Here is a 23,061-nt window from a genome sequence, read left to right as displayed (position 1 = left end):
TTTTTTCAAATCCTGATGGGCCAAATCTTTGCTGATTACCCCTGAAAATTTAATGGGATTGGATCTGGAAAATATTTGGGATTTCCTTTAATGAAATTGGATCTGGAAAATATTTAGAATTTCCTCTAATGGAATTGGATCTGGAAAATATTTAGAATTTCCTCTAATGGGATTGGATCTGGAAAATATTTAGAATTTCCTCTAATGGAGTTGGATCTGGAAAATATTTGGGATTTCTCAAGAGAATACTTGGGGTGTTTTTGTTGCTTTTTCAAATCTTCATTGGCCAAATCTTTGCTGATTATCCCTGAAAATTTAATGGGATTGGATCTGGAAAATATTCAGGATTTCCTCTAATGGGATTGGATCTGGAAAATATTTAGAATTTCCTATAATGGAATTGGATCGGGAAAATATTTGGGATTTCCAAGAGAATTCTTGGGACGCTTTTGTTGCTTTTTTCAAATCTTCATTGACCAAATCTTTGCTCATTACCCCTGAAAATTTAATGGGATTGGATCTGGGAAATATTTAGGATTTCCTTTAATGGAATTGCATCTGGAAAATATTTGGGATTTCCAAGGGAAGATTTGGGGTGGTTCTGTTGTTTTTTCAAATCCTGATGGGCCAAATCTTTGCTGATTATCCCTGAAAATTTAATGGGATTGGATCTGGAAAATATTCAGGATTTCCTTTAATGGAATTGGATCTGGAAAATATTTAGAATTTCCTCTAATGGGATTGGATCTGGAAAATATTTGGGATTTTTGGAGAATACTTGGGATGTTTTTGTTGCTTTTTCAAATCTTCATTGACCAAATCTTTGCTGATTATCCCTGAAAATTTAATGGGATTGGATCTGGAAAATATTCAGTATTTCCATTAATGCAATTGTATCTGGGAAATATTTAGAATTTCCTCTAATGGAGTTGGATCTGGAAAATATTTGGGATTTCCAAGAGAATTCTTGGGACGTTTTTGTTGCTTTTTTCAAATCTTCATTGACCAAATCTTTGCTGATTACCCCTGAAAATTTAATGGGATTGGATCTGGGAAATATTTGGGATTTTCATTAATGGAATTGGATCTGGAAAATAATTGGGATTTCCAAGGGAAGGTTTGGGGTGGTTCTGTTGTTTTTTCAAATCCTGATGGGCCAAATCTTTGCTGATTATCCCTGAAAATTTACTGGAATTGGATCTGGAAAATATTTAGGAATTCCTTTAATGGAATTGAATCTGGAAAATTTTTAGGATTTCCAAGGGATTTTTGGGGAATTTTTGTTGCTGGAAAATATTTGGGATTTCCAAGGGAAGGTTTGGGGTATTTTTGTTGCTTTTTTCAAATCCTGATTGGCCAAATCTTTGCTGATTATCCCTGAAAATTTACTGGAATAGAATCCATTTCCTCTAGAGGGAGGGGGAAGGATAAATCACAACATTCCTGATGGAAGGAACTTTGCAGGATGAGATGATTTCAAAAGCAGAGATATTTTGGTGTGATCACCAGAGCCTTAAAATCCCTTTAAAATTTCATTTCCTTCCATTCTTTCCTGGATTTTACACATCAAAGTGTCTTTAATTCTTTCATCTGGGATTTTATCGTGGTATTGACCTGGGAGAGGAGAAAACCATCAGGAATTCCTGATGGAATTAATGATTTCCCAGGAATGATTCTCAGGAATTAATGATTTCCCAGGAATGTTTGACTTCTACGATTTTATAAAAGAAAAAGGAGCAAGAACAGAAAAAAAAAAAGGAATTAAAATGTTTCAATCTGCTCTCAAGTTCGTAATCCAGCTGTTCCTGATACTCCTGAAATTCCAGATGTGGTTTTTTCCCCACCTGCAGGGGTCTATGCATGGATTGGGATCAACTTTGTCCTTGGAAGATTTGAGCACACGGACGATGGTGAGGATCTGAAGGGGAGCTGGGGCTCCAGGTGATGATTTCCCAGCCAGATGTTGGGATGCAATTCCAGCCAGATGTTGGGAAGCCATCCCAGCCATGGGAATTGCATATCCAGATGTTTGGACGCCATCCCAGGCATGAGAGTTGCATTTCCAGATGTTGGGAAGCAATTCCAGCCAGATGTTGGGGTGCAGTTCCAGCCATGGGAGTTACATTTCCAGATGTTGGGGTGCATTTCCAGATGTTGGGAAGCCATTCCAGCCATGGGAGTTGCCTTTCCAGATGTTGGGATGCAATTCCAGCCAGATGTTTGGATGCAATTCCAGCCATGGGAGTTGCCTTTCCAGATGTTGGGATGCAATTCCAGCCAGATGTTTGGATGCAATTCCAGCCATGGGAGTTGCCTTTCCAGATGTTGGGATGCAATTCCAGCCAGATGTTTGGATGCAATTCCAGCCATGGGAGTTGCCTTTCCAGATGTTGGGATGCAATTCCAGCCAGATGTTTGGATGCAATTCCAGCCATGGGAGTTGCCTTTCCAGATGTTGGGATGCAATTCCAGCCAGATGTTTGGATGCAATTCCAGCCATGGGAGTTGCCTTTCCAGATGTTGGGATGCAATTCCAGCCAGATGTTGGCAGCTGCTGCTGCGTTGGGTTGGCTCCACTCCCACAAACAGCAGCTCCTCTGGGCCCTCCCTGGCTGGATCCCTGGGATTTTTCCCTGTATCCCAGAGATTTTTTCCTGGTTTCCTACTGATTTTTCTGTACTTCCCATTGATTTTCCCTATTTCCCATGGATTTTTCCCTATTTCCTATTGATTTTTCCCTATTTCCCATTGATTTTCCCTATTTCCCATGGATTTTTCCCTGTTTCCCATGGATTTTTCCCAGAGGACGAGGCGGTGGTGGAGGTGCAGGTCCTGGGCAGCGAGCACAGGGATTTTTCCCTATTTCCCATGGATTTTTCCCTATTTCCCATGGATTTTTCCCAGTTTCCCATGGATTTTTCCCTTTTTCCCATGGATTTTTCCCTGTTTCCCATGGATTTCTCCCAGTTTTTCACGGAATTTTCCCTGTTTCCCAGAGGACGAGGTGGTGGTGGAGGTGCAGGTCCCGGGCAGCGAGCACAGGGATTTTTCTCTATTTCCCATTGACCTTTCCCTATTTCCCATTGATTTTTCCCTGTTTCCCATGGATTTTTCCCTATTTCCCATGGATTTTTCCCTATTTCCTATTGATTTTTCCCTATTTCCCATTGACCTTTCCCTATTTCCCATGGATTTTTCCCAGTTTCCCATTGACCTTTCCCTATTTCCCATGGATTTTTCCCTGTTTCCCATGGATTTTTCCCTGTTTCCTATAGATTTTTCCCTATTTCCCATTGATTTTTCCCTATTTCCCATGGATTTTTCCCTATTTCCCATGGATTTCTCCCAGTTTTTCATGGAATTTTCCCTGTTTCCCAGAGGACGAGGCGGTGGTGGAGGTGCAGGTCCCGGGCAGCGAGCACAGGGATTTTTCTCTATTTCCCATTGACCTTTCCCTATTTCCCATTGATTTTTCCCTGTTTCCTATTGATTTTTCCCTATTTCCCATTGACCTTTCCCTATTTCCCATGGATTTTTCCCATTTTTTCATGGAATTTTCCCTGTTTCCCAGAGGACGAGGCAGTGGTGGAGGTGCAGGTCCCGGGCAGCAAGCACAGGGATTTTTCTCTATTTCCCATTGACCTTTCCCTATTTCCCATGGATTTTTCCCTATTTCCTATTGATTTTTCCCTATTTCCCATGGATTTTTCCCTATTTCCCGTGGATTTTTCCCAGTTTCCCATGGATTTTTCCCTTTTTCCCATATATTTTTCCCTGTTTCCCATGGATTTCTCCCATTTTTTCACGGAATTTTCCCTGTTTCCCAGAGGACGAGGCGGTGGTGGAGGTGCAGGTCCCGGGCAGCGAGCACAGGGATTTTTCCCTATTTCCCATTGACCTTTCCCTTTTTCCCATGGATTTTTCCCTATTTCCCATGGATTTTTCCCTATTTCCCATTGATTTTTCCCTGTTTCCTATTGATTTTTCCCTATTTCCCATTGATTTTTCCCTATTTCCCATGGATTTTTCCCTGTTTCCCATGGATTTTTCCCTGTTTCCCGTTGATTTCTCCCATTTTTTCATGGAATTTTCCCTGTTTCCCAGAGGACGAAGCGGTGGTGGAGGTGCAGGTCCCGGGCAGTGAGCGCAGGGATTTTTCCCTATTTCCCATGGATTTTTCCCTATTTCCCATTGACCTTTCCCTATTTCCCATACATTTTTCCCTATTTCCTATTGATTTTTCCCTATTTCCCGTGGATTTTTCCCTGTTTCCCATGGATTTTTCTCAGTTTTTCACGGAATTTTCCCTGTTTCCCATGGATTTTTCCCTATTTCCCATTGATTTTTCCCTGTTTCCCATGGATTTCTCCCAGTTTTTCACGGAATTTTCCCTGTTTCCCAGAGGACGAGGCGGTGGTGGAGGTGCAGGTCCCGGGCAGCGAGCACAGGGATTTTTCCCAGTTTCCCATTGACCTTTCCCTATTTCCCATGGAATTTTCCCTATTTCCCATGGATTTTTCCCTATTTCCCATGGATTTTTCCCTATTTCCCATTGATTTCTCCCAGTTTTTCATGGAATTTTCCCTGTTTCCCAGAGGACGAGGCGGTGGTGGAGGTGCAGGTCCCGGGCAGCGAGCACAGGGATTTTTCCCAGTTTCCCATGGATTTTTCCCTATTTCACATGGATTTTTCCCATTTTTTCATGGAATTTTCCCTGTTTCCCAGAGGACGAGGCGGTGGTGGAGGTGCAGGTCCCGGGCAGCGAGCACAGGGATTTTTCTCTATTTCCCATTGACCTTTCCCTATTTCCCATTGATTTTTCCCTGTTTCCCATGGATTTTTCCCTGTTTCCTATTGATTTTTCCCTATTTCCCATTGACCTTTCCCTATTTCCCATAGATTTTTCCCTGTTTCCCATGGATTTCTCCCATTTTTTCACGGAATTTTCCCTGTTTCCCAGAGGACGAGGCGGTGGTGGAGGTGCAGGTCCCGGGCAGCGAGCACCACGATCCCATTTTCCGCAAGAGAACCGTGGGGATCCTGGACATGGGCGGCGTCTCCACGCAGATCGCCTACGAGGTGCCCCAAAGTGTAAGCCCTGCCTCCCCTCATTATCCAGGAATTCCCTCTGGGATAATTTTAACACCTTTTCCTTTCTTTCCCAATCCTTTGGAATCCTCCATCCCATCCCATTAAGAATCCCTTTGGTTTTTTTTCATTGCCATCACTCAAATCTTGCATTAATCCTTCATTTTTTTTTTTTTTTTGCTTTGTGGATAATTTTAAATCCCTTACGTTCCAAAATTTGCATCCTGGGGCTTAAAAACTCCAAAATTCCTGGTGGTTCCTATAAAAAAACCTTCCATAAAAATGACTTTTCCCTTTAATTTTTGGCAGAAATGGAATTAGCAGTTATAAATGTCACCAAATTGCTTTGTCCCAAACTGAACATAAATTGCTCCAATTCCATTGAGTTCTGGAGCAATTCCTGAGTTTTTCAAGCTGAACTTCCCATGAAATTAACTGGGAATTATCTAAAGGAAAAACAGCATCAAATCCCCCTGTTTGACTCTGTTCTAATAATGGATAAGTTGAGTTTTTAAATCCTGTGGAATGATGTTTCCCTAATTAATTCCCTTATTGCTCTGTTTTAATTAACAGAGGGTGTAAGAAATGATTTGGAATTATTAAAATTTGGACATTCAGCTCCTGAGCAGATCCAGGCAAATATCAGCTGGGAAAATAGGGATGACAATTCCTGCCTGTGGGGTGGTTTTAGCTGAGCATAAATGGATATAAAATGGGAATTTTGGTCATGGAATCTGTCCTGGGAATCAGGAATGGGAGAGGGGAAGTTGGAGCACTGAATTCAGCAGCCACAATCCACATTTTTCCATGGGAGAAGAAAATTCCAGGCTCAACAGAAGCAATTCCTGGGCTTTTCAGGGCTGGGAATCTGAAATTCCAAGATTTTGCTGTCCCTTTGAAGTGATCTTTTTCCAAATGATGTGGGAAGTGATCATTCCCAAAGAGAACTCTTTTGTTTTGTTCTCCCTATGAAGTAATCTTGGATTTTCCAAATAAATTGGGAGAGATCATCATTCCCAAGGAAAACTCCTCAATTTTGTTCTCCCTATGAAATAATCTTGGATTTTCCAAATAAAATGGGAGAGATGATAATTCCCAAAGAAAATCCCTTTTTTTTTTTGCTTTTCCTATGAAGTAATCCTGGTTATTTAACAAAAAATATGGGAGAGATGATCATTCCCAAGGGAAATTATTTTATCTTGTTCTCCCTATGAAATAATCTTGGATTTTCCAAATAAAATAGGAGAGATCATAATTCCCAAGGAAAATCCCATTTTTTTTTTCTTTTCCTATGAAGTAATCCTGTTTTTTTAACAAAAAATATGGGAGAGATGATCATTCCCAAGGAAAACTCCTCAATTTTGCTCTCCTCTGAAATAATCTTGGATTTTCCAAATAATGTGGGAGATGATCATTCCCAAGGAAAACTCCTCAAACATCTGGAGTATAAAGGGCTGGAAAGCATCGGAAAAGCTGCCCAGGGCAGTTTGGAGTTCTCATTCCTGGGAATATCCAAAAACCAGGGATGTGGCTCTTCAGGACTGTTGGATTTATGATCCCCAAGATCTTTTCCAAGCAGGACACCTTCATGATCCCGTGGGAATATCCTTTATCAAAGTGCAGACAGGAGAGGAGAGCGCTAAAGAGATGGGCAACATTAAAGGTGTCCAAGACATCCCAAAAAATTCATTTTGGGATCAGGATCATCCCAATGGCTCCTGATTTTGCTGTTGGGTTGTTGATCTTCAAGGTCTTCAAGATCTTTTCCAAGCAGATCACCTCCACAATCCCATGGGAATATATTTATCAAAGTGCAGGAAGCACAGACAGGAGAGGAGAGCGCTAAAGCGATGGCTGAAATTAAAGGTATCCAAGACATCCCAAAAAATTCATTTTGGGATCGGGATCATCCCAATGGTTCCTGATTTTGCTGTTGGATTTATGATCCCCAAGATCTTTTCCAAGCAGAACACCTCCACAATCCCATGGGAATATCCTTTATCAGAGTGCAGACACGAGAGGAGAGCGCTAAAGCGATGGGCAACATTAAAGCCCTCAAGACATCCCAAAAAATCATTTTGGGATCAGGATCATCCCAATGGTTCCTGATCTTGCTGTTGGGTTGTTGATCTTCAAGGTCTTTTCCAACCAGAACACTTCCATGATCCCATGGGAATATCCTTTATCAGAGTGCAGACAGGAGAGGGGAGCACTGAAGCAATGGGTGAAATTAAAAGTGTCCAAGACATCCCAAAAATTTAATTTTGGGATCAGGATCATCCCAATGGCTCCTGATTTTGCTGTTGGATTGATGATCTTCAAGATCTTTTCCAAGCAGGACACCTCCATGATCCCGTGGGAATATCCTTTATCAGAGTGCAGGAAGCACAGACAGGAGAGGAGAGCGCTAAAGAGATGGGTGAGGGGTGAAATTAAAGCCCTCAAGACATCCCAAAAAAATAATTTTGGGATCAGGATCATCCCAGTGGTTCCTGGTTTTGCTGTTGGGTTGATGATCCCCAAGATCTTTTCCAAGCAGATCACCTCCACAATCCCATGGGAATATCCTTTATCAAAGTGCAGGAAGCACAGACAGGAGAGGAGAGCGCTAAAGCGATGGGTGAGGAGTGAAATTAAAGGTGTCCAAGACATCCCAAAAAATTCATTTTGGGATCGGGATCATCCCAGTGGTTCCTGATTTTGCTGTTGGATGTATGATCCCCAAGATCTTTTCCAAGCAGAACACCTCCACAATCCCATGGGAATATCCTTTATCAGAGTGCAGACACGAGAGGAGAGCGCTAAAGCGATGGGCAACATTAAAGCCCTCAAGACATCCCAAAAAATCATTTTGGGATCAGGATCATCCCAATGGTTCCTGATCTTGCTGTTGGGTTGTTGATCTTCAAGGTCTTTTCCAACCAGAACACTTCCATGATCCCATGGGAATATCCTTTATCAGAGTGCAGACAGGAGAGGGGAGCACTGAAGCAATGGGTGAAATTAAAAGTGTCCAAGACATCCCAAAAATTTCATTTTGGGATTGGGATCATCCCAATGGCTCCTGATGTTGCTGCTGCAGGAGGAAGTGGCCAAGAACCTGCTGGCAGAGGTGAATTTGGGCTGCGATGCCCACCAGACGGAGCACGTGTACCGCGTGTACGTGGCCACCTTCCTGGGCTTCGGCGGCAACGCGGCGCGGAGGAGATACGAGGAGAGCCTGTTCTCCAGCAGCCTGCTCGGGAACAGGTACCTGCAATTCCCTGGGAGGTGGGGCTGCTCCATCCCTGCGCAGCTTGGAACAGCCTGGGACACTGGGAGGTGGCCCTGGAAAGGTGGGAATGATCCTGATGTTGAGAGCTCATGGCACTTGCAGTGTGTGATGTGAATGGATTGGATTTCTGGAAGGAATTCCCAGGATGAGGGTGATGGGATGGAATTCCCAGAACAGCTGTGGCTGCTCCATTCCTGCGAGTGCCCAAGGTCAGCTTGGAGCAGCCTGGGGCACTGGGAGGTGGCCCTGGAAAGGTGGGAATGATCCTGGATGTTGTGTGGAGAGATCACGGCACGACTGGTGTGGGAAGGGCAAATGTGGGAAGTGGAGAGGGATTCCTCCTCAGGAACTGGAATAATGGGTTCAAACTAAAAGAGAGGAAATTTCAGTTGGATTTCTGGAAGGAATTCCCAATATGAGGGTGGGGAGGGGCTGAGATGGAATTCCCAGAGCAGCTTTGGCTGCTCCATCCCTGGGACTGCCCAAGGTCAGCTTGGAGCAGCCTGGGTTGGTGGGAGGTGGCCCTGGAAATGTGGGAATGATCCTGATAATGAGAGCTCACGGCACTTGCAGTGTGTGATGTGAATGGATTGCATTTCTGGAAGGAATTGCCAGGATGAGGGTGATGGGATGGAATTCCCAGAGCAGCTGTGGCTGCTCCATCCCTGCGAGTGTCCAAGAGCAGCTTGGAGCAGCCTGGGATGGTGGGAGGTGGCCCTGGAAAGATCCTGGATATTGTGGAGAGATCACAGCACTTGCAGAGTGGGAAGGGCAAATGTGGGAAGTGGAGAGGGATTCCTCCTCAGGAACTGGAGTAATGGGTTCAGCTGAAAAAGTGGAAATTTAAGCTGGGCCTTGCTGAGCTGGGCCTTGCTCATCTCCCTCTATCCCCAGGCTGGGTGGGCAGGCTGGGCTGAGCTAGGCCTGGCTGAGCCAGGCCTTGCTCATCTCTTTCCCTATCCCAGGCCGGGCTGAGTTGGGCCTTTCTGAGCCAGACCTTGCTGAGCTGGGCCTGGCTGATCTCTCCTGTCCCAAGCTGGGTGGGCAGGCTGGGCTGAGCTGGGCCTGGCTGAGCCAAGCGTTGCTGAGCTGGGCCTTGCTGAGCTGGGCCTGGCTGATCTCTCCTGTCCCAAGCTGGGCTGAGCTGGGCCTGGCTGAGCCGGGCCTGGCTGATCTCTCTCCCTGTCTCAGGCTCAGGGGTGGCAGGCCGGGCTGGGGCTGAGCTGGGCCTGGCTGAGCCAAGCCTTGCTGAGCTGGGCCTGGCTGAGCCGGGCCTGGCTGAGCCGGGCCTGGCTGATCTCTCCCTGTCCCAGGCTGGGCAGGCAGGCTGGGCTGAGCCAGGTCTTGCTGAGCCAGGCCTTGCTGATCCTTCCCCGCAGCCCGCAGGCCGCTGTGCCGGACTCATGCCTGGCTGATCTCTCCCTGTCCCAGGCCTGGCTGAGCCGGGCCTTGCTGAGCCAGGCCTTGCTGAGCCAAGCCTTGCTGAGCCAGGCCTTGCTGAGCCAAGCCCTGCTGATCCCTCCCCACAGCCCGCAGGCCGCTGTGCCGGACCCGTGCCTGCCGCGGGACGCGCGGGACGAGCTGCGGCACCGGGGGCTGACGCTGCAGCTGCGCGGCACCGGCGACTTCCAGCTGTGCCGGGAGCGGCTGCAGCCGCTGCTGAACCGCACCAACGGCACCCGCAGCTCCCTGAACGGCGTCTTCCAGCCCCCCGTGCACCTGCAGAGCAGCGAGTTCTACGGCTTCTCCGAGTTCTACTACTGCACCGAGGACGTGCTCCGCATGGGCGGCGACTACAGCGCCGCCAGGTTCACCAGAGCTGCGCAGGTGACACATCCCCTCCTCTGCAGCAGGGATTTTATTGCCAAAAACTCTTCCCTAAGAGACCCCAAATTCATAAATTCACCAGAGCTGCACAGGTGACAGATCCCCTCCTCTGCAGCAGGGATTTTATTCCCAAAAACTCCTCCCTAAGAGATCCCAAATTCATTAATTCATTAAAACTGCACAGGTGAAAAAATTCCCTCCTCTGCAGCAGGGATTGTATTCCCAAAAACTCTTCCTTAAGAGACCCCAAATTCATAAATTCACCAGAGCTGCGCAGGTGACACATCCCCTCCTCTGCAGCAGGGATTTTATTCCCAACAACTCTTCCCTAAGAGACTCCAAATTCATAAATTCACCAAAGCTGCACAGGTCACAAATTCCCTCTTCTGCAGCAGGGATTTTATTCCCAAAAACTCTTCCCTAAGAGACCCCAAATTCATTAAAACTGCACATGTGACAAATTCCCTCCTCTGCAGCAGGGATTTTATTGCCAACAACTCTTCCTTAAGGGATCCTAAATTCATAAATTCACCAGAGCTGCGCAGGTGAAAAATTCCCTCCTCTGTAGCATCACTCTGGGAGGATTTTATTCCCAAAAACTTTTCCCTAAGAGATCCCAAATTCATAAACTCATTAAAACTGCACAGGTGAAAAAATTCCCTCCTCTGCAGCAGGGATTTTATTCCCAAAAACTCTTCCCTACGAGATCTGAAATTCATTAATTCACTAAAACTGCACAGGTGAAATATTCCCTCCTGTGTAGCAGCACTCCGCGAGGATTTTATTCCCTAAAACATTTCCTTAAGGGATCCTAAATTCATAAATTCACTAAATTTGTGCAGGTGAAAAAAGGGATCAATTCCTTAATTTAAGACATTATTAATAAGGATTTTATTCCCAAAGTCCTGCAGCAAAACTTTGCCTTAAAAGATCCCAAATCCCCTAAGAAATCTTAAATTCCTTAAGAGATCCTCAATTCACTGAAGCTGCACAGGTGAAAAAAAATGGGGATAAATTCCTAATTTAAAATATCTCTCCATAAGTTTTTTGTTCCAAAGTCCTGCAGCAGAACTTTTCCTTAAGAAATCCCAAATTCTGTAAGAAATCCCAAATTCCTAAATTCACTAAAGCTGCAAAAGTGAAAATCAGGACTAAATTCCTAATTTAAAACATCTCTCCATGAGGATTTTGTTCCCAAAGTGCTGCAGCAAAACTTTGCCTTAAGAAACCCCAAATTCCTTAAGAACCCCCAAATTCCATAAGGGATCCCAAATTCCTTAAGAGATCCCTAAATCCCTCCTGACCCAAACAATTCCATGATCCCATAATTGTGTTTCCTTCCCAAATATTTATTTTTAATAATAAAATTGACTGCAGGGGGAATGGGATTTGTGGGATCAAGTCCCAGCAGAACTGGGAAAATCCATTCTGCTTCCACCTCTTCCGATTTTTTAGGAATTTCTGAATTCCTGGGGAAAAGTTCCTTTTCCTCTTTTTTTTTTTTTTGTGCCATTTGTGCCATTTTTGTGCCATTTTTTTTGTCCCATTTTGTGTTATTCCTGGAGAGTTGAGTTTGTTTGGAACAGGGAAAACTCCAGCATAAAGCAGAGGAATGGGACAATTTCCCATTAGGGAATGGGGCAATTCCCTAAAAACAGGGGCTCCATTTTCACCCCCAAGGCTATTCCCAGAGAGTTTAATGTTAATTCCACAAATTCCAAGAATTTCACATTAATTCTATCCCAAATTCCAAGAGTTTCACATTAATTCCACCCCAGATTCCAAGAGATGAACATTAATTCTATCCCAAATTCCAAGTGTGGATCAAAATATTCCCACAAAATTTGGGATCCTGGATATTCCCAGAGAGTTGAACATTAATTCCACCCCAAATTCCAAGAGTTTCACATTAATTCCACCCCAAATTCCAAATGTGGATCAAAATATTCCCACGAAATTTGGGATCCTGGATTTTCGCAGAGAATTTAATGTTAATTCCACCCCAAATTCCAAATGTGGATCAAAGTATTCCCACAAAATTTGGGATTTTCCTTACTGGATATTCCCAGAGAGTTGAACATTAATTCCACCCCAAATTCCAAGAGTTTCACATTAATTCCACCCCAAATTCCAAATGTGGATCAAAATATTCCCACGAAATTTGGGATCCTGGATTTTCGCAGAGAATTTAATGTTAATTCCACCCCAAATTCCAAATGTGGGTCAAAATATTCCCACAAAATTTGGGATTTTCCTGACTGGATGTTCCCAGAGTATTTAATGTTAATTCCACCCCAAATTCCAAATATGGGTCAAAATATTCCCACAAAATTTGGGATTTTCCTGACTGGATATTCCAAGAGTATTTAATGTTAATTCCACCCCAAATTCCAAATGTGGGTCAAAATATTCCCACAAAATTTGGGATTTTCCTTACTGGATATTCCCAGAGAGTTTCACATTAATTCCACCCCAAATTCCAAGTGTGGATCAAAATATTCCCACAAAATTCGGGATTTTCCTTGCTGGCAGCGCAAGCTGCTGTTACTTTGTGGTTTTTGGTGTTTCAGATCATTTTTTTCTGGCGGGATTTTCCTTCTCCAGGCAGGAGGAATGCTGGCCTCATTCCCTTTTTCCCGTTTTTCTGGCTTCCCTGCAGGATTATTGTGCCACCAGGTGGGCGGTGCTGCGGGAGCGCTTCGAGCGCGGCCTCTACGCCCCGCACGCGGATCTGCACCGGCTCAAGTGAGCGGGGCCGGGCTCTGGGGTTGGGATTTGGGCTTTGGGGTTGGGCTTTCTTCCTCCTGCCAGGGCCTGTCCGTTTGGTGGATCGCGGGAAGTGGGAAAAAAAACTTGGAAAAGCTGAGAATTGTCAAAAAAATCCCTTGGAGAAGCTGAGAATTCCGTGTTTGATCGTGCCCCGTGGTCGCTGCAATGCTGAGCTGAGCTTAACCCGTTCTCCCTGGCTGATCCCAATGTTCTGACTGGTCCCACTGTTCCTGGCAGATCCCACCCAGAATTCCCAAGGCCTTTCCATTTTGTGGGATCACTGGAAGTGGGAAAAAAGCTTGGGAAAGCTGAGAATTGTCAAAAAAATCCCTTGGAGAAGCTGAGAATTCCGTGTTTGATCGTGCCCCGTGGTCGCTGCAATGCTGAGCTGAGCTTAACCCGTTCTCCCTGGCTGGTCCCAATGTTCTGACTGGTCCCACTGTTCCTGGCAGATCCCACCCAGAATTCCCAAGGCCTTTCCATTTTGTGGGATCACTGGAAGTGGGAAAAAAGCTTGGGAAAGCTGAGAGTTCCATGTTTAATTCTGCCCCGCGGTCGCTGCAATGCTGAGCTGAGCTTAACCCGTTCTCCCTGGCTGATCCCAACGTCCTTAACTGGGCCCACTGTTCCTGACTAATCCCACCCAGAATTCCCAAAGTCTTTCCATTTCATGGGATCACTGGAAGTGGGAAAAAAAGCTTGGGAAAGCTGAGAATTGTCAAAAAAATCCCTTGGAGAAGCTGAGAATTCCGTGTTTGATCGTGCCCCGCGGTCGCTGCAATGCTGAGCTGAGCTTAACCCGTTCTCTCTGGCTGATCCTGCTGTACCTGACTCATCCCACCCAGAATTCCCAAGGCCTTCCCATTTCATGGGATCACTGGAAGTGGGAAAAAAGCTTGGGAAAGCTGAGAATTCCATGTTTAATTCTGCCCCGTGCTTGCTGTAATGCTGAGCTGAGCTTATCCCGTTCTCCTTGACTGATCCCACTGTTCCTGCTTGATCCCAATGTCCTTAACTGGTCCCACTGTTCCTGACTCATCCCACCCAGAATTCCCAAGGCCTTTCCATTTTGTGGGATAACTGGAAGTGGGAAAAAACTTGGAAAAGCTGAGAATTGTGGAAAAATCCCTTGGAAAAGCTGAGAATTCCGTGTTTAATTCTGCCCCGCGGTCGCTGGAATGCTGAGCTGAGCTTATCCCATTCTCCCTGACTGATTCCAGTGTTCCTGATCCCACTGTTCCTGGCTGATCCCACTTTTCCTGATCCCACTGTTCCTGATCCCACTGTTCCTGGCTGATCCCACTTTTCCTGATCCCTCTGTTCCTGATCCCACATTTCCTGGCTGATCCCACTTTTCCTGCCTCATCCTGTTGTCCCTGATCCCATTTTTCCAGGCTCATCCTATTTCTCCTGGCTGATCCCATTGTCCTTGATCCCACATTTCCTGGCTAATCCCACTGTCCCTGGTCCTACTTTTTCTGCCTGATCCTACATTTCCTGGGTGATCCCATTTTTCCTGGCTGACCCCACTGTCCCTGATCCCACTTTTCCTGGCTGATCCTATTGTCCCTGATCCCACATTTCTTGGCTGATCCCGTTTTTCCTGGCTGATTCTATTGTGCCTGATCCCATTTCTCCTGGCTGATCCCACTTTTCCTGCCTGATCCTATTGTCCCTGATCCCATTTCTCCTGGCTGATCCCACATTTCCTGGCTGACCCCACATTTCCTGGCTGATCCCACATTTCCTGCCTGATCCCACATTTCCTGGCTGACCCCATTGTTCCTGATCCCCTGATCCCACATTTCCTGGCTGATCCCACTGTCCCTGATCCCACTTTTCCTGGCTGATCCTATTGTCCCTGATCCCATTTCTCCTGGCTGATCCCACTGTCCTGGACTGATCCCACTGTCCTGGCTGACCCCACGTTTCCTGCCTGATCCCACATTTCCTGGCTGACCCCACTGTCCCTGATCCCCTGACCCCACATTTCCTGCCTGATCCCACATTTCCTGGCTGACACCACTGTCCCTGACCCCACATTTCCTGGCTGACCCCACATTTCCTGGCCAATCCCACATTTTCTGCCTGACCCCACATTTCCTGGCCGATCCCACATTTCCTGGCTGACCCCACTGTCCCAAACATGTGGGATCACTGTCCCTGATCCCACATTTCCTGGCTGACCCCACTGTCCCTGATCCCCTGACCCCACATTTCCTGGCTGACCCACATTTCCTGCCTGATCCCACTGTCCTTGACCCCACATTTCCTGGCTGACCCCACGGCTCTCCCCAGGTTCCAGTGCTTTAAGTCCGCCTGGATGTTCGAGGTTTTCCACCGGGGCTTTTCCTTCCCCGAGAGCTACGGGAGCCTGAAGACGGCGCTGCAGGTCTACGACAAGGAGGTGCAGTGGACACTGGGGGCCATCCTCTACCGGACCCGCTTCCTGCCCCTCAGGTACCCCAGAAATCCGGGAAGAGCTTTGGGAAGGGGAGCTGTGGGGTGGGAAGAGGTGGTGATCCCTCAAATTGGGGTTTTTAGAGCCCGTTCCCCAAAGTGGGCTCGGATTCCTGCCCAGAGCTCAGTTGGAAGTGGAATTCTGCCTCCAAAGCGTGGCTGCTCTTTTGCAGGGATATCCTCTCAAAAATCTGGGAAAAGCTTTTGGGAAGGGAATTCTGGGGTGGGAAGAGGTGGTGATCCCTCAAATTGGGGTTTTTAGAGCCCGTTCCCCAAAATGGGCTCAGATTCCTGCCCAGAGCCCAACTGGAAATGGAATTCTGCCTCCAAAGCGTGGCTGTCGTCCCTCTGCTCTTTTCCAGGGACATCCTCTCAAAAATGTGGGAAAAGCCTTTGGGAGAGGATTTTGGGGGTGGGAATTTGTGGCTTTTAGAGCCTCAGCTTGTGGCTTTTAGATCCTGTTCCCCAAAACGGGCTCTGATTCCCAGCCTGTTTGATTCCCACTGAGCTGGCAGTGGAATTTTGCCTCTAAGACGTGCCCATTGTCCCTCTGCTCTTACCCAGGGACATCCTCTCAAAAATCTTGGAAGAGCCTTTGGAAGAGGATTTTGGGGGTGGGAATTTGTGGTTTTTAGAGCCTCAACTTATGTTTGTTTTTTTTTCTCATTCCACCAAATGAGCTCTGATTCCCACCAAGCTGGCAGTGGAATTTTGCCTCTAAGACGTGCCCATTGTCCCTCTGCTCTTTTCCAGGGACATCCTCTGAAAAATCTGGGAAAAGCCTTTGGGAGAGGATTTTGAGGATGGGAATTTGTGGCTTTTTAGAGCCTCAGCTTGTGGCTTTTAGATCCTGTTCCCCAAAGTGGGCTCGGATTCCTGCCCAGAGCCCAGGGGGAAGTGGAATTCTGCCTCCAAAGCCTGGCTGTTGTCCCTCTGCTCTTTTCCAGGGACATCCTCTCAAAAATCTGGGAAAAGCCTTTGGGAGAGGATTTTGAGGTTGGGAATTTGTGCTTTTTAGAGCCTCAACTTGTGCTTTTTAGAGCTTATTCCACCAAATGAGCTCTAATTCCCACCAGGATGGAAGCAGAATTTTGCCTCCAAAGTGTGGCTGTCGTCCCTCTGCTCTTTTCCAGGGACATCCTCTCAAAAATCTGGGAAAAGCCTTTGGGAGAGGATTTTGAGGATGGGAATTTGTGGCTTTTAGAGCCTCAGCTTGTGGCTTTTAGATCCTGTTCCCCAAAACGGGCTCTGATTCCCAGCCTGTTTGATTCCCACTGAGCTGGCAGTGGAATTTTGCCTCTAAGACGTGCCCATTGTCCCTCTGCTCTTACCCAGGGACATCCTCTGAAAAATCTGGGAAAAGCCTTTGGGAGAGGATTTTCAGGATGGGAATTCATGGCTTTTTGGAGCCTCAACTTATGTTTTTTTTTTTTTTCTCATTCCACCAAATGAGCTCTGATTCCCACCAAGCTGGCAGTGGAATTTTGCCTCTAAGACGTGCCCATTGTCCCTCTGCTCTTTTCCAGGGACATCCTCTGAAAAATCTGGGAAAAGCCTTTGGGAGAGGATTTTGAGGATGGGAATTTGTGGCTTTTTAGAGCCTCAGCTTGTGGCTTTTAGATCCTGTTCCCCAAAATGGGCTTGGATTCCTGCCCAGAGCCCAGTCAGAAGTGGAATTCTGCCTCCAAAGCCTGGCTGTCGTCCCTCTGCTCTTTTCTAGGGACATCCTCTCAAAAATCTGGGAAAAGCCTTTGGGAGAGGATTTTGAGGTTGGGAATTTGTGCTTTTTAGAGCCTCAACTTGTGCTTTTTAGAGCTTATTCCACCAAATGAGCTCTAATTCCCACCAGGATGGAAGCAGAATTCTGCCTCCAAAGTGTGGCCATTGTCCCTCTGCTCTTTTCTAGGGACATCCTCTCAAAAATCTGGGAAAAGCCTTTGGGAGAGGATTTTGGGGGTGGGACTTTGTGCTTTTTAGAGCCTCAATTTGTGCTTTTTAGAGCTTATTCCACCAAAACGGGCTCTGATTCCCAGCCTGTTTGATTCCCACTGAGCTGGCAGTGGAATTTTGCCTCTAAGATGTGCCCATTGTCCCTCTGCTCTTACCCAGGGACATCCTCTCAAAAATCTGGGAAAAGCCTTTGGGAGAGGATTTTGAGGATGGGAATTTGTGGCTTTTTAGAGCCTCAGCTTGTGGCTTTTAGATCCTGTTCCCCAAAATGGGCTCGGATTCCTGCCCAGAGCCCAGTTGGAAGTGGAATTCTGCCTCCAAAGCCTGGCTGTTGTCCCTCTGCTCTTTTCTAGGGACATCCTCTCAAAAATCTGGGAAAAGCCTTTGGGAGAGGATTTTGGGGGTTGGAATTTGTGCTTTTTAGAGCCTCAACTTGTGCTTTTTAGAGCTTATTCCACCAAAACGGGCTCTGATTCCCAGCCTGTTTGATTCCCACCGAGCTGGCAGTGGAATTTTGCCTCTAAGACGTGCCCATTGTCCCTCTGCTCTTTCCCAGGGACATCCAGCAGGAAAATTTCCGTGGGATTCACTCGCACTGGAGGAGCTTCTCCTTCGTGTACAACCATTACCTGTTCCTGGCCTGCTTCCTGGTGGTGCTGCTCTCCATCCTGCTCTACCTGCTCCGCCTGCGCCGCATCCACCGCCGCCTCTTCCACAGCGCCTCCTCCCCTCCCCTCTGGGTCCAGGAGGGGCTTCCCCCGCAGAAAATCCCGGGATAGGATTCCAGGATGGAGCATTCATCCACACACACACACACACACACACGAAAAAAAAAAAAAAAAAAAAAGCCATTTTTGCCTCAGGGTTCCTCCTTTTTTTTTTTTTGCCCTTTTTGGAGAAGCGGTGTTGGGAATTCCAGGCAGGTTTGGGAATTCCAGTGGAATGGGGTGGTGAGGGGAAAATGCCAAAAAAACAAAGACTTTGCTGGGAATGTTGCACTTTGGGGTGTGCAGGAGAGCATGAGTTGAGTTCCCACCTTTGGGAGAGGCTGAAATCCCACAATGAGCTTGGATTTCCCTTGCTGGATTCCAGCATTGCCATCCCTGCTCTCCCTTTGGAATCTCAAAGAACGGGAAGTTCCAAAAGCAGGAAAAAAACAAAAAACAAAACCAAACCCTTTTAAGACATTTCCTGCGATTTTCCCTTCTGGAATCACTCCTGGGATGGAGAAGGAAAATCCCTCGCATCCAATGCTGTGCTTCCATAAAAAACTGCTTCCATCACTTCTGCTCCTTCCTTTTTCCTTGGAAAAGGGAAAAGGATTTCCTCCTTTTTCCACCCTCCCAGTGGCACCAGTCGCTGCTTTTAATCCCTGATTTCTGTTCCATAATCATGGAGAGACCTCCCAGAAACTCCAGGAATGTGAAGAGAACTGGAAAAGCAGAGGAGAACATGCACAGGGTCTTTCCAAGTCCTCTGGTAATTTATATTTTATTTAAAACTGTTGGTTTTACTTGAAAGTCAATTTGTCCATGATTAAAAGTGGGATTTCTATGAACCTTTGGGGCGTGGGTGTTTTATTTGTTGATTCTCCAGCTGGAAAACTTCTAAAAGGTGGGAAAATGCTGGAAAAATGGGATGGTTTTATTATTGCAGAAGCGGGTACATTTTTTAGCATAATTCATCTAAAAATCGGGATAATTTAAATTGTTTTATTGTCTGCTTTTGATGGGTTTTTTACCTTTGTACAGAGAATTTAGGCTGGAGCTGCTGAATTTTGCCTAAATTTGGGTGTTAAACTTCTGCTCCTCGCAGCCAGCACGTGCTGAGTCAGAATTCCCTGGATTTGGGGCAGAATTTTGGAGCAGAATCTTTCACTGAACCTTCAGAATTCCAAAAATCTTCCTTTGCTAAAGGATATTTTTGGTGTTTACAAAATCAAAGTTTTGGCAGAGCTTAAATCCAAATCTGGGTTTGGGTGCAGGATTAGAAAATTCAGGGCTGGAATTGGGATTTAAAATCAGGGCTGATAAAAATGATCCCAAAATTGACTCTGCCAGAGCCTGAATTTCCCCTTCTCAGCTGCCCAAATTTCCAATTTCAGGATTAAATTTTTTTAAAAAATCCTGTGGGAAGGGATCTGTGGGATTTGGAAATATCCAGGCAGAAGTGCCAGAGTCTCTAATCCAGCAAGGGGGGGAAAAAAAGGCAAAAAAAAAAGGTATTAAAATGTAATAAAAGCAGGGGGAAAATTAAATCAGAGGGAAAAAAATGGGAAAAAATAAAATTGGGGAAAAAATTAAAATAAGGGGAAAAATTGGAAGAAAAATAAAATCAGGAAAAAAACGGGGAAAAAATCAGAAAAAATAAAACCAGGGGAAAATAAATTTTAAAAAACAGGGAAAAATAAAATCGAGGGAAAAATCAGGAAAAATTAAAATCGGGGGGGAAATGGAAAAAAAGTAAAACCAGGGGAAAAAAATCAGGAAAAAAATAAAATCAGGGGGAAAAAATAAAATCGGGGGGGAAAAAAATCCAGGGAAAAAATCAGGAAAAAAAATCAGGAAAATAAAATCGGGAAAAACAGTAAAAAAAAAATAAAATCAAGGAAAAAAACAGGAAAAAAATGAAATAAAGGAAAAAAAATCAGGAAAAAATAAAATTGAATCCGCATCCGTGGGCAGGGGCTCTGCTGCTGTCCCAGGATTTCTTTGTGGCACCTCGGTGTCACTTTTCCCAGGTGGATGTGGCAGAACATCCACAGGAATTGTGCTGAAGTGCTGGAAGAGCTGGGGCCGAGGGGGGATTTCCCACTGGGAAGTGCCTGGGTTGGATTTTAGGGGGGCTGGGGCTCCCCTGGAAGGGGTTTCGGTCCAGCTCGTCCCGCTGGGAGCTCTGCAGGAAGGGAGCTGAGGATTGGAATTCTGGGGGCTTGGGCTTCATTCCTCCTTCGCCCCACCCACGTGCCAGAGATCCCAAATCCCAGAGATCCCAAATCCCAGGGATCCCAAATCCCAGGGATCCCAAATCCCAGGGATCCCACATCCCAGGTATCTGAAATCCCAGAGATCCCAAATCCCAGAGATCCCACATCCCAGAGATCCCAAATCCCAGTGACCCCAAATCCCAGTGACCCCAAATCCCAGAGATCCCACATCCCAGAGATCCCAAATCCCAGGGATCCCAAATCTCAGAGATCCCAAATCCCAGAGATCCCAAATCCCAGTGATCCCAAATCCCCTGGATCCCACATCCCAGGGATCCCAAATCCCAGAGATCCCACATCCCAGGGATCCCACATACCATAGATCCCAAATCCCAGGGATCTCACATCCCAGAGATCCCAGAGATCTCCCATCCCAGAGATCCCACATCCCAGGGATCCCACATCCCAGGGATCCCAAATCTCAGAGATCCCAAATCTCAGAGATCCCACATCCCAGAGATCCCAAATCCCAGGGATCCCACATCCCAGGGATCCCAAATCCCCTGGATCCCACATCCCAGGGATCCCAAATCCCAGAGATCCCAAATCTCAGGGATCCCACATCCCAGGGATCCCAAATCCCAGAGATCCCAAACCCCAGAGATCCCAAATCCCCTGGATCCCACATCCCAGGGATCACAAATCCCAGAGATCCCAAATCCCAGAGATCCCACATACCAGGGATCCCACATCCCAGAGATCCCAAATCCCAGGAATCCCACATACCAGGGATCCCACATACCAGAGATCCCAAATCCCATGGATCTCACATCCCACTGATCCCAAATCCCAGTGATCCCACATCCCAGAGATCCCAGAGATCTCCCATCCCAGAGATCCCACATCCCAGGGATCCCAAATCTCAGAGATCCCAAATCCCAGAGATCCCAAATCCCAAGGATCCCACATCCCAGGGATCCCACATCCCATGGATCCCAAATCCCACAGATCCCAGATCCCACATCCCACAGATCCCACATCCCACAGGTCCCACATCCCAGGGATCCCAAATCCCATGGATCCCACATCCCATGGACCCCAAATCCCAGAGATCCCACATCCCACAGATCCCACATCCCACAGGTCCCACATCCCCTGGATCCCAGATTCCAAATCCCCTGGATCCCACATCCCAGGGATCCCAAGGGTTTGCAGGGTGGGCTCAGCCGGAGGAGGCAGAACTCGGTGCCATCTCCTGAGGGGAAATGAACCCCAAATGATCTCCTGAGGGGAGAGGAACCCCAAATGATCTCCTGGGGGGAGAGGAACCCCAAATGATCTCCTGGGGGGAAAGGAGCCCCAAATGATCTCCTGGGGGGAAATGAACCCCAAATGATCTCCTGAGGGGAAATGAACCCCAAATGATCTCCTGGGGGGAGAGGAACCCCAAATGATCTCCTGAGGGGAGAGGAACCCCAAATGATCTCCTGGGGGGAAAGGAGCCCCAAATGATCTCCTGGGGGGAAAGGAGCCCCAAATGATCCCCACGGATCTTCCTGTGGCTCCACACGAAGCAGAAAACCCACAGGGATTTTCCATTCTCCCCGGGGGCGATTCCTTTGGGATCCTCAGCCTGGAATTCCCAATCCACGCTGGCATTTGGGGTTTCCTGCCCTCACAAAATCCATTTTCCTTCTCCAGGTGCTTTAGGGGCGGGTGAGGGAGGGGAGCAGGGCAGGGAACGATCCCAAAACTTCCCGGCCCTTTAAACCCATCCCTCCTCCGTTCCTTGTGCTTTTCCGTGGGGAGAACGCCCCAAACGGGAGAAGTGAGGGTGAGATCCATGGGAGGGGTGGGAATGATGGCAGGGGCGGCTCCTCGGGATCCCCGCGGCAACAGAAGGGATTTGTGTCCCCGCAGCCCCGGGAGGGGACAAGGGGACACTCGGCGGCAGCGGCTCGGGGCAGGGGCACCTCGTCCCTCCGGAGTGCCATTGTTGTTCCCAAAGTCCCCGCATTATCCCCAAAGTCCCATTGTTGTTCCCAAGGTCCCATTGTTGTTCCCAAGGTCCCATTGTTATTCCCGAAATTCCATTGTTGTTCCCGAAATTCCATTGTTGTTCCCGAGGTCCCATTGTTGGTACCAAATAACGCGTGAAGCTCCCGAGAGCTGGAATGGGCCTGTCCCTGTCCCCGTGTCCCTGTCCCCGTGTCCCTGTCCCCGTGTCCCTGTCCTATCCCTGCATCCCTGTCCCTTCCCTTTGTCCCTGCGTCCCTATCCCTGTGTCCTTGTCCCCGTGTCCCTGTCCCCTCCCTGTGTCCTCACACTGTGTCCCTGTCCCATCTCTGCATCCCTGTCCCTTCCCTCTGTCCCTGTCCCTGAGTCCCTTCCCTGTGTCCCTGTCCTTGTCCCTGTCCCCGTGTCCCCTCCCTATGTCCCTGTCCCTTCCCTGTGTCCCTGTCCCTGTGTCCCCACCCCGTGTCTCTGTCCCTTCCCCGTGTCCCTGTCCCTTCCCCGTGTCCTTGTCCCTTCCCCGTGTCCCTGTCCCATCCCTGTATCCCTTGTCCCTTCATCCCTTCCCCACGCCCCTGTCACTTCCCTGGGTCGCCTCCCTGTGTGCCTGTCCCTGTGTCCCTGTACCGTCCCTCTGTCCCTTCCTCTGTCCCTCTGTCCCCTGTCCCTCTGTCCCACCGTCCCTGTCCCTGTGCCGTCCCTGTGTCCCTGTCTCTGTGTCCTTTCTCTGTGTCCCTGTCTCTGTCCCTGTCCC

General features: G+C 47.4%; 1 protein-coding gene across 1 annotated transcript in view; it reads left to right on the top strand.

Annotated features, from left to right (window-relative positions):
- The window catches only part of ENTPD4 (ectonucleoside triphosphate diphosphohydrolase 4), a 28,605-nt gene extending 9,679 nt beyond the window's left edge, over nucleotides 1–18,926 (top strand). The window contains exons 7-13 of the mRNA XM_054000653.1: nucleotides 1,851–1,910; nucleotides 4,961–5,091; nucleotides 8,171–8,337; nucleotides 9,892–10,189; nucleotides 12,849–12,934; nucleotides 15,257–15,418; nucleotides 17,925–18,926. Of these exons, the coding sequence (XP_053856628.1) occupies nucleotides 1,851–1,910; nucleotides 4,961–5,091; nucleotides 8,171–8,337; nucleotides 9,892–10,189; nucleotides 12,849–12,934; nucleotides 15,257–15,418; nucleotides 17,925–18,147 (1,127 nt within the window). The 3' untranslated portion in view covers nucleotides 18,148–18,926. The remainder of the gene's footprint in view (nucleotides 1–1,850; nucleotides 1,911–4,960; nucleotides 5,092–8,170; nucleotides 8,338–9,891; nucleotides 10,190–12,848; nucleotides 12,935–15,256; nucleotides 15,419–17,924) is intronic.
- Nucleotides 18,927–23,061: the final 4,135 nt, after the last annotated feature.

Source organism: Vidua macroura, chromosome 28, assembly GCF_024509145.1.
Source record: "Vidua macroura isolate BioBank_ID:100142 chromosome 28, ASM2450914v1, whole genome shotgun sequence".
Lineage (NCBI taxonomy): Eukaryota > Metazoa > Chordata > Aves > Passeriformes > Viduidae > Vidua > Vidua macroura.
The sequence above is the reverse complement of the archived record's forward strand: the minus strand, read 5'-3'. Positions and strand labels throughout refer to the sequence as shown.